Source organism: Accipiter gentilis, chromosome 4 (assembly GCF_929443795.1).
Source record: "Accipiter gentilis chromosome 4, bAccGen1.1, whole genome shotgun sequence".
NCBI classification, from domain to species: domain Eukaryota; kingdom Metazoa; phylum Chordata; class Aves; order Accipitriformes; family Accipitridae; genus Astur; species Astur gentilis.
The window spans coordinates 46,816,961-46,827,272 of record NC_064883.1 but is presented as its reverse complement, the minus strand read 5'-3'; the positions used below and the strand labels follow the sequence as shown (position 1 = coordinate 46,827,272).

At 63.0% G+C, this 10,312-nt stretch overlaps 2 protein-coding genes across 2 annotated transcripts; one reads left to right on the top strand and one right to left on the bottom strand.

Annotated features, from left to right (window-relative positions):
- Positions 1-4,989: 4,989 nt before the first annotated feature.
- Positions 4,990-5,903, top strand: LOC126037788 (cathelicidin-3-like). Its single transcript, XM_049798554.1, has 4 exons — positions 4,990-5,163; positions 5,392-5,499; positions 5,599-5,682; positions 5,808-5,903. Exons 1-4 carry the CDS (start codon positions 4,990-4,992, stop codon positions 5,901-5,903), a joined length of 462 nt encoding a protein of 153 aa, XP_049654511.1.
- A 1,058-nt stretch (positions 5,904-6,961) lies between these two features.
- On the bottom strand, positions 6,962-8,374 carry LOC126037741 (cathelicidin-2-like). Its single transcript, XM_049798441.1, has 4 exons — positions 8,197-8,374; positions 8,016-8,123; positions 7,828-7,911; positions 6,962-7,108 (listed from the first exon to the last, which is right to left on the bottom strand). The coding sequence occupies exons 1-4, from the start codon at positions 8,368-8,370 to the stop codon at positions 6,998-7,000; spliced, it is 477 nt and encodes a 158-aa protein (XP_049654398.1). The 5' UTR covers positions 8,371-8,374; the 3' UTR covers positions 6,962-6,997.
- Between the last annotated feature and the right edge of the window lie 1,938 nt (positions 8,375-10,312).

Genomic DNA, 10,312 nt, shown 5'->3' with positions numbered 1-10,312 from the left:
CACCCCCTGCTCCCAGCCGTCTCTGGGCTGCTGCCCCAGCGCTGACGGACCAGCCGTGTCCTCACTTTACCTGCTGAGGTTCTCACCGGTAAGGTTAGCTGAGTTCTGCCTTACCCGACCCCTGTGTTTTCTTTCCTGCTGTTATTAGAGCATCCAAACAGATCAGGGCCCGGCTGTGGGAACGAATAAAAGACAAATAAATCTGTGGGTTCCCAGGAATGAGGAGGGGCAGCTCGATTTTTGCAGAGATCAAATAAAGCGAGAGATGCTGATTTATGAGCAGGGTATTTCTCAATGGCTCAAGGCCTTTATGTTTGATTTTGGGGGTGTTATTTACCACCACCACCTCTGCCCTGGTTGGCGGCGGGGGGTTGGCTTGTGAAACGCAGCTGTAGCTGCATGAGCATGGCGTTACCTGACTAAAACTCGCCAAATTTTCCCTTTTTGTTCCAAAAACGGCCTTGCAGGATTTCGTGTCTATTTCAAAAGGGGCAAGCCTGCTCAAGGTTTACACAGGACGCTTAAAAATAATATTTAGAGGTCTCCATACTGGTTTTGGTCGCTGTTAGTTTGTGAGTATGAGCTGCAGGAAAAATGGAGCAAAAAATTTCCTCTGGAGGCCTGGTGCACCCTCCTGTGGGACTCTCGCTTTGGGCGCTGTGTCCCTACAGGACGTGGGTGCTGCTCGGCTGGATGTTCCCTTCTCGTATCTGGAAAGATTTTGGCTCCAATAAAAGGCAGATGGTTTTGCTCGCCTTGGCATTGTGCTGCAGAGGGGCAGGAGTCCCGGCAAGGACTGCTGGTGCCGGGTGTCCCACCTGAATCCAATTTTCTGCATAATTGAAGAATTTGGAAGGAATTGAAGAATTTGGAAGGGATTTGGAAGGGGTTTGGAAGGAATTGAGGGATTTGGAAGGGATTGAAGAATTTGGAAGGGATTTGTCTTCCTCAAAAGCTTGTCTCAAGTTGAGGAAGTGTGAAGGGGCTGGCAGGGACTCTGCCGAGAGCCGGCTCAGCCACAGCAGGTTGCCCAGGGCCACCTCTGGTTGAGTTTTGGGTATCTCCAAGACAGCCCCTCTCAGCAACCGGTTCCTGTGTTGGCTCACAGTCACCTTGGTGTCCACCAACACTCCCAAGGCCTTCTCTGACGAGCTGCTGGGTGTCTCCCCAGCATGTCCTGCTGTCTGGGGTTGTTCTTCCCCTGGTGCAGGACATGGCACTTCTCCTTGTTGAACCCCATGAGGTTCCTGCTGCCCTATCTCTCCACCTGGTTGAGGTCCCTCTGGACAGCAGCATGACCTTCTGGTGCATCAACCACTCCTCCCAGCTGGGTGTCATCTACAAACCTGCTGAGGGTACACCCTGCCCCATCACTCTGATCATTAATGAAGTTGTGAAACAAGACTGGACCCAGTATGGACCTCTGGGGAACACCACCAGTGACAAGCCTCCATCTGGACCTTGTGCTGCTGATCATCACCCTCTGGGTCTGGCCTTTGAACCCATTTTCAGTCCATGCTGATGGTTCCTAACCGCCTTCTTGTGGGGTACAACCCCTCCTGGTGGGCTTTGGCTTGCTTAAACCCAACCCTGCACCTTGGGCAGTGTCTGCATCTTCCTCCCACATCACCTGTCTGTGCTTCCACCTCTTGTACACGTCCCTCTTGTCCTTGAGCTTAGTCAGGATCTCCTTGCTCATCCATGCAGACCTTTGGCCACCTCTTTTCATCTCCTGCCTGTCAGGATGGCCCATTGTTTGGCTTGGAGAAGGTGATCCTTGGAAATCAACCAGCTCTTCTGAACCCTTCTTTTCTCCAGGGCTGTATCCCATGGGATTCTTCCAGGCCAAATTCTGCTCTCTGGAAATGTCCAGTGTGGTGATCCTGCTTTCTGCCCAGCTTTCCCCTCTCAGGTTCTTGAGCTTCACTGTCTCATGGTCACCACAGGCCCCAACCTTCTCATCTCCAACCAGCTCATCCTTGTTCATAAGCGAGAGGTCCAGTGGAGCACCTCTCCTCGTTGGCTCCTCAGTCGCCTGGCCCAGGAAGCCATCCTCCAGGCCACCCCTGGAGTGGCGTGTCCAGTTCTGGTCCCCACAAGTCAAGAAGGATGCAGACAGACTGGAGAGGGTCCCAAGGAGGGCCAGGACAATGGTCAAAGGGCTGGAGAACCTGCTCTAGGAGGAAAGACTGAAGGAGTTGGGTCTCTTCTCTCTGGAGAGGAGAAGGCATGGGGTGAACCTTATCACAGGTGTCCAGTATTCAAGGGGTGGCAGCTTTTAAGGAGCCACATGGAGAAGACAAGGGGCAATGGGTACTGGGAGAGGTTTCATCTCAGCTTAGGTTGTACAGTGAGACCAGTTGTTCCCTGGAAGAACCTCCCCAGGGATGCGGTGGAGTCCCCATGGCTGGAGGTTCTCAAGATGAACCTGGATGGGGTGCAAGATAATCCCATCGAGGGTCCTTTCTCCACGGAAGGTTGGACCTGGTTGCACCTGGATCTTTCCAGGGCTGTCCTATGGGTCTGCGATTGACTGCATCTGTCCCTGGGGACTTCCCAGATGCCACCCACCAGCTCTGACCCGGGCACGCTTGTCCTTGCTTGATTTACAAGCCGCTGGGAGAATGTACTTAACAGCCTTCACCAGCTAGGAGCTCTGAACCTGTTGGGTGGCTTTGGGCTTCCCCTCACTGCGCATGGCGGTGCAGACGGAGGTTGAACGACGGTCATCTTCTGGGCAGGGTTCCTTGACATCCTGGAGGTTCCTGCTTGGCCTCAGAGAGGGTGACTGCTCCCGGGGCTGGTGTTTGGTCAAACCCACCTTGTTTGCCGTGAGGGACAGATGTCTCCACCGCTCCGCCCAACCATAAAACACCTCAGGGGGCTGGAAAGCCCCGGCCGTGGGGCAGGGTGGCTTCTTCATCCAACAGGAGCAAGAAAACCCAATGTGGTGTCACCCTACGTCCCCATCAAACCCGGGCTAGCTCTTTCGTGGTCACCTTGGGGTGCACCTTACCCTGGTGGGGTGGCTCGTGGTGCCTGGGGCCAGCACCTTCCATGGTCACGTTGTGAGTCGATATCACCGCTGTCCTCGCTGTCACCCGTCCCAGGCACCCAGTGCCCTTCCACGGGGACCCCTGTGGCAGGGGGACCCCAAACCCTGTGACCTCTCTTCTGCTGAGCCCCAGAGGAGGCCAGCAGCACCCATCTCTGGTGCTGGGACCCCTTCTCTGGTGGCCTGGGGACCAAAGAGGGACGGACTTGGCTCCCGGCTGGATTTGGCCCACCGGGAATTTCCCGTTGGCACAGGAGCAAGCGTCAACCCACGGGAACGCCCATGATGGTGACGCCGGCACATCGGGGCCAGCTCCCATAAAAGGGCTCCCTGGCACGGCGGGTGGCAGGAGGCAGGATGAGGCTGTGCCGAGCGGTGCCGCTGCTGCCGCCACCGCTGCTGCTGCTGCTGCTGCTGGGGCTGGCCAGAGCCACCACGCCGGGGCCGGATGGATCCACGCCAGGGTTGGATGGATCCATCGCTCCGTCCTCGCCGGGGCTCTGGGCCGTGAGCTACGGGGACGCTGTCTCGGCGGCCGTGGAGCTGCTCAACATGAGGGCCGTCAGTCCCTACGTCCTGCAGCTCCGGCAAGCCTATCCCCGGCCCGGCTGGGTGAGCGCTGAGCTCCTCCATCCTGAGAGCAGCACCGGGGCTGGGCAGTGCAGGATCCGACCTTTCTCAGGGCTGAATCTGGCCCGTTTTGGGGCTGGGTCTGATCCCTTGCAGGGATGGAGCCCACCCAAGTTGGGGGGCTGATTCTGGCCCAGCTCTGGGCTGGATCTGGTACGTTTTGGGGCTGGGCGTTGGGGACGGCGGTGCCGTAGGTCCCTGACATGTCCTGTCCCTTCTCCCAGCCCGGGGACCTACGGCAGCGGCAGGAGCTGAGCTTCACTGTCGAGGAGACCTCGTGCCGGGCTCCGGGGATGGCCACCGCCACCTGCAAGAGCCGCTGGCTCGGGGTGAGACTTTGTCCCGCGGGGCTGCCCGCTGCCGTCCCCAACGGGGAACCAGGGAGCAGCCAATGGGGAAACTGAGGCACGGGGAGTGGGGAGGGTCAGGGGTCTTCTTGGCCTCGTCTTCCCCGTGTCCCCCCCTCTGCTTCCCCACAGGCGGTGAGTTGGTGCCAAGGCTTTGTCTTCCTCGAGCAGCAGCAGCCCATGGTCGAGCTCTTCTGCGACAAGGTGCCCGCCACGGTAAGGAGGTGCCCAAAATGGCACCGTCCCCAATGCATCCCCTGGCTTCGTCACCCGCTCCCCTTGCTGGCTGCCGTGGGGCACGACCCCACGGGGGTCACACCTCCCCCTCCCACCCCATCTCCCCGAGGTTCGACGCCGCTTCTTCCCCTCCCAGTTTGGCCGTATCCAGACATCCAGGCTCTCGGACTTGTTTGCCAGGATCAAGGAACGTTTCAGGGGCTTCTTCCAGTGCACCAAGATCTGGATCCGCGACAAGCTCAACCTCAAAAAACCCAATCCCTGAGCGGGCAACGCTGTGTCTCCCCCACCCTGTGCCCCCGCCCGGGCGTTCTGCTTGCAATAAACATCCCTGCAATGTTCCCGGTGTCATCCTTGTCCCTGCGAGTCCCTGCGCCGCCCTGTCCCCTCACCGTGCCCCACCGGGGAGCGGGGACGGTCCCTGGGGGCTTGCGGTCCCCCCCACCCTCCACCCCCCATGCCCAGCCAAGGGGCTCCCGGGCTGGGGGACACCCCGGGGAGTGGGGCCGTGTCCCCGAGGGGAACCAGAGATGCCACCTTCTGCATATGGGAGATGATCAGGACCCCCACCACGCCTTGTGTCCCCCCCAAAAAAACCCCTGCCACTCTGTGGGCTGGGGCCAGGCATTTCTGGAGGGGGGGAGCTGAGCCCCAGGGCGGGTTCCCCAACATCTCGTGGGGGAATAAAAGAGGACATGGCGGGTGGCTGTGGGGACAAGGATGCCGAGCTCCTGGGTGCTGGTGCTGGCGGTGCTGGGGGGGGGCTGCGCCCTCCCCACGCCAGCCCCCCTCACCTACACCCAGGCGCTGGCTCAGGCCGTTAACTCCTTCAACCAGCGCCCCGAGGTGCAGAACGCCTTAAGGGTGCTCAGCGCCGACCCCGAGCCCACCCCGGTGAGTGCCACCGCCTTGGGGACACTGCTGGGTCACCCGGTGTCCCTATGGGGACCTCGGGGGGGGGTGTGCCAGAACCTACGCATGGTGGGGGGACACGGTTTGGGGTGTAGGGTGGGATGCAGGGGGACGCTCCCCCCGCCCAGGCTGGCTCTGGGCAGCCGGTGATGGATGCCATCTCTCCCTGGTGGGTGCCACCACCCTGTCCCCATCCCTGTGTCACCGCAGGACGTCCAGCTCAGTTCCCTGCAGCACCTCAACTTCACCATCATGGAGACGCGATGCCCAGCACGCTCGGACGCCCGCCTCTACGCTTGTGAGTTCAAGGAGGACGGGGTGAGAGCCGATGGGAGGGGTGTCTCATGGTGGGGGGGTCCCCAGCCTGGGGACGGTCCCACCCGCATGTCCCCATGCTCAGCTCCCCACTCTCCGCAGGTCATCAAGGTCTGCTCCGTGCCCGTGCCGCAGCACGGCAGCCACCTCGTGCTCAACGTCACCTGCGTGGACTCCACCGTCGATGTGAGTTGGGGGGTCCCAGGGGATGGGACACATGCTGCGGGGGTGCAACCCCAGGGTCTGGAGGGGGGAGTAGGGGGGGGATCCCCATGGTTACCCCCCCTCCATGATGCCTCCTCTCCCTGCAGCCCATCCGTGTCAAGCGCTTCTGGCCGCTGCTGAGGTTGGCCGTCAAGATGGTGGCTGCCGGCATCAACCTCTTCAAGGTCATTGTGAGGAAATGAGACCCCCTCGAGGGGCTTCCACCTAGGGGACCCCCCCTCGCCACCCCCCTCCCCAAATAAAGCTGCTTCCTGGCCCAGCTGTTGCCTTCTCCTGCTGCTGTCACCCACAGGGGACTGGGGACGTGGCGGATGGGATGGGGGAGATGCTGATGGAGGAGGGTCCTGGGGTGGGGAGATCGGGGTCAGCCCCCCGAGCTGGGCACTGCCGGCTCCCCGAGGCCTCATCCTGGGACCGGCCTCATGTGGGGACTTGTGCCCCGGGGACTGGATCCCTCGCTGCTCCCCGAGACACCTTGGGGACCAGAGGGTCCCCCGGAGAGCCTGTGCCAGCTGCGGGGTCCCCATGGGGGTGCGCATGGGGCACAAGCCCGTGGGAATGTTGGCCTGTTGTGGGGGTGGAGGGGACAGGAGGGGACATCCTCAGGGTCCCACAGGGCCACTGGAGCTGGGGCTGCAGCCATGACCCTAGGCTGGCCACTCATGGGGCATTGGGGGTCCCCGTGCACCCCATCCCCGTATCCCAATGTCCCCGTCCCAAACCACTGGTGATGGCCCTGGTGGCACATCTGGGGTCAGTGCTGACTCACTGGCGCAGCCTGGGGACCCCCCCGGGCAGGGCTGCGTCATGGGGGTCCCTCAGGAGCTGAACCCCCCCTGTCTCTTCTCTTGCAGCTCCCTGGGGGACACACAGCCCCAGTGCCCCCCACCCATGCCCCCCCCTCTGCCAACACCACCAGTATGTGGGGGCAAAATGCTGTGGGGACAATGACGCCCTGGGGATGATGGGGGGCAGGATGTGAATGACTTCTTTTTTTTGGGAGGGGGGATATACCCTGGGGGCTTCCCAGCGCAAAGCTGGGCCCTGTCCCCAGTGCCAACCCCACATCCCCTTGGGGCCAAGCCCTTGATCCCCAAGATGGGATGGGGATGTGGAGCCGCAGACGGGGATGGCAAATGATGTGGGGAGAGGATCCCGCCCAACTCCTGCCTGTGCCCCCTCCCCGTCTGCATCAGTTTCCCCCCATCCCTGAATGCCGGGAGGCAGCGAGGAGCCCCGCTCACGCACACTGGCCGCAAAGGGCCCCTTTATTCGTTCACCCTAAGTGGATGGAGCCCCTGGCCCGAATGTCGAAGTTGATCCTGGGCCGAACGCGCCGGATTCTGCTCAGGAAGCGCCCGAACCGGCCCCGCTGGATGAGAACCGGCTGTCGGAGGGACAACGGGGTCACTGAGGTTGGGAGGGGGGTGATGCTGCTCGGGACCCCACAACCAGGACCCTACCCAGGACCCCATAGCCGGGATCGTTGCGTCTGGGACTCTTTTGGGACCCCCTCACGCTCAGGAGCCCGTACCAGGGACCCGACACCCAGGATCCTGCACCCAGGTCCCCACACTTGGAACCCCACTGAGGAACCCACCCAGGGACCCCACACCCGGGACCCCACCGAGGAACCCACCCAGGGACCGCGCACTTGGGAACCTACCAGGGAACCTACCCAGGGACCCCACCGAGGAACCCACCCAGGTCCCCACACTTGGAACCCCACTGAAGAACCTACCCAAGGGACCCCACACCTGGGACCCTGCACCCAGGTCTCCACACGCAGAACCCACACCAGGGACCCCATACCTGGGACCTCACACCCTGGTCCCGGCTCCCAGGACCCTCCCAGGACCCCGCACGCAGGACCCCACACCCAGGACCCCCCCACACCCCCCCTCCCCATCCCACTCTCCACCACCCTCAGGCTGGAGACACCGTGGCAGGATTGAGCCACGGCGGGGGGAGGGGATCCCTTTTGAAGGCAGCAGACCCCAAGACACGGGGCAGGAGGAAGGATGCCAACACCCCACCCGTGGGTGCTCCCATCCACGGTCAGCGGGTGTCACGGGTGGGTGCTGATCCCCCCTTTTTCCCACTCACGTCGGAGGAGGCATCGGTGCAGCGCAGGTCGATTTCGGGGGAGCTCTGCAGGAACAGCACCGGCCCCGTGCACTCCTTGATGACCTGGGGGGGACGACAGACACGACACCCAGCGTCACGCCAGCTGAGGACACCCGGGACCCTTGGTGTCTTTTCTTCCTCCCCCCCGGCTCCATCCTCATCCTCACCCCGTTCTCCTTGAAGTCGCAGTCATCGGGGTTCACCCGGGCGCCCGAGACGCACTCCGTCTCCATTATGGTGAAGTTGAGTCCCCGCAGCGTGCCCAGGTCGACACCCTGCGGGATCACGAATGGGTGGGTGGGGGACACGAGTGGGGTGGGGTGGGGGTCACGGGTGGGCAGCACTCACCGGGGTGGGCTCAGGGTCGGCGCTGAGCATCCTGAAGACGTTCTGCACCTCGGGGCGCTGGTTGAAGGAGTCGACGGCCTGAGCCAGCGCCTGGGTGTAGGTGAGGGGGGCCGGGGCGGGGAGGGCGCAGGCCCCCCCCAGCACCACCAGCACCAGCGCCCAGGAGCTCGGCATCCTTGTCCCCACAGCCACCCGCCGTGTCCCCTTTTATTCCCCCACGAGATGTTGGGGAACCCGCCCTGGGGCTCAGCTCCCCCCCTCCGGAAACGCCTGGCCCCAGCCCACAGAGTGGCAGTTTTTTGGGGGGGGACACAAGGCATGGCAGAGGTCCTGATCATCTCCCACATGCAGACAGTGGCATCTCCGGTTCCCCTCAGGGACATGGCCCCGCTCCCCGGGGTGTCCCCCAGTCCTGGGAGCCCCTTGGCTGGGCATGGGGGGGGAATTGTGGGACCATAAGCCCGCGGGGACCGTCCCTGCTCCCCGGTGGGGCACGGGGGGGGGGGACGACGGGGCAGCGCAGGGACCCGCAGGGAAGAGGGTGACACCGGGAACGTTGCCCATGTCACGTTGGTGCCCCCCGGGTTTGCGCAACCCCAGGCTTGCCCCATCCCTGTTGCCCAACACCGGGGGGTGCCCCCCCCCCCCCCCCCCAACCTGTGTCACCCACGCACACGTATGACCCCGAAAATATCTTTATTCCAGCTCTGTTGGGGACAGGGGGCGGCGGGATGTCCCCTGCAGGGATGCGCCGGCGGGGGGCCGAGGACGCGGGGGTGGCCGCGAGGATGATGACGATGATGATGGGTGAGCCGGGTTGGTGCCGAAGGCTCGTGGGGTGCTGGAAGAGTGGGACTGGGTGCTGCCGCCAGGCTGCTAGGGGGGAGAAATAAAGGTGGGCTTCACCCTGCGGCCAAAAAACGTCCCCAAAGTGAGCGGGGAGACACACACACGTCACCACCACCGTCCCCCACCGAGGGTGGGGGGACCTGGAGCCCTCACCGGCTCCTGGCCGCACTCCACCATCGACAGCGGCACGTCGGGCAGGAAGGCGAAGACGGAGACCTGGGCCATGCACCGCTGTACCTGGGGGATGTAGTGACCCTGAGCATCTTGGGGACACCTTTCTGTCCCCTCCCGTGTTTTGCGGGGGGGGGGACACACAACCCGGTTCCATGCTTACCCTGCCCGGCCGGGCTCGGCAGCTGGCACCGCGGCGGTCAGGGAGGTTTTTGGGGCAGGCGGGCTGCCGGGCGGTGAAGTTGATGCTGAAATGGGTGCCCCAGTCGAATATCTGCCGGGGTGGGGGGGAAAGGACGGAGCCGTCGGTGGCTTCCCGACACCGGCAGAGAAAGGGGTCCTCACCGAGCTGGGTGCCCGAGCTGGGGACACCCAGCTGCACCCACCGTATCGCCCACCCCTCTCCTACCGTCCTGGTGACTCCCAGCAGCTTGAGCAGCCTCAGCTCCTGCCCGTGGGTCTCCAGCACCGAACGAGCCAGGTCGCGGGGAGCCGGCAGCCCCGGTGGGACCGCGGCGCTCGCCGCCAGCAACACGGCTCCCAGCACCAGCGCCATGCGGCCGAGGGAAAAGCGGGAGGACGATGGAATCTGCTGTCGGCTCGGGGCCCCCCGGTTCGGCCGGGTTTGCTTCCAGGATAAACACCGGGCCCCCGCCGCCGTGGGGAAGGGATCGGGTTGCCGGTGTTTTCCTTGGCACGGCGCCGTGGCGGGCGCTTGCCTGGACCTGGTGGGGATGCGGCGATGTCGGAGCCTCGGCGGGGCCGATCCCCCATCTGTGGCCCCTTCCCTTCGTCCGCTCCCGATTTCAAGGACACGATGGTAATACCGATGCCCCTGGGATTCATCCAGCCACGCTCGACGTCCCACTCCTCCCGAGCTGGGAGCGAGAGCATCCTCCTGGCTCCTATGGAGAGAAAAATCAGGAGCCCCCTCCCTTCTCCCTCTTTCTTTCCACTTTTTTTTGTTTTTTTTTTTTTTAAATTCCTCTAGCTCTGCTCAGAGCTCAGACTCATCTAAACACCACATCCCCAGACAGATCAAGCCATCACGCCCAGAAACCCTCCCCACCTCGCCCAAAGACACCACACCAGCCAG

Coding starts and splice junctions, on each gene's coding strand:
- LOC126037788 (XM_049798554.1), top strand. CDS start 4,990: ATGCCGAGCTCCTGGGTGCTGGTGCTGGCGGTGCTGGGGGGGGGCTGC. Junction 5,164..5,391: donor CCGACCCCGAGCCCACCCCG/GTGAGTGCCACC, acceptor GTGTCACCGCAG/GACGTCCAGCTCAGTTCCCT. Junction 5,500..5,598: donor GTGAGTTCAAGGAGGACGGG/GTGAGAGCCGAT, acceptor CACTCTCCGCAG/GTCATCAAGGTCTGCTCCGT.
- LOC126037741 (XM_049798441.1), bottom strand. CDS start 8,370: ATGCCGAGCTCCTGGGCGCTGGTGCTGGTGGTGCTGGGGGGGGCCTGC. Junction 8,124..8,196: donor CCGACCCTGAGCCCACCCCG/GTGAGTGCTGCC, acceptor GTGATCCCGCAG/GGTGTCGACCTGGGCACGCT. Junction 7,912..8,015: donor GCGACTTCAAGGAGAACGGG/GTGAGGATGAGG, acceptor CGTCCCCCCCAG/GTCATCAAGGAGTGCACGGG.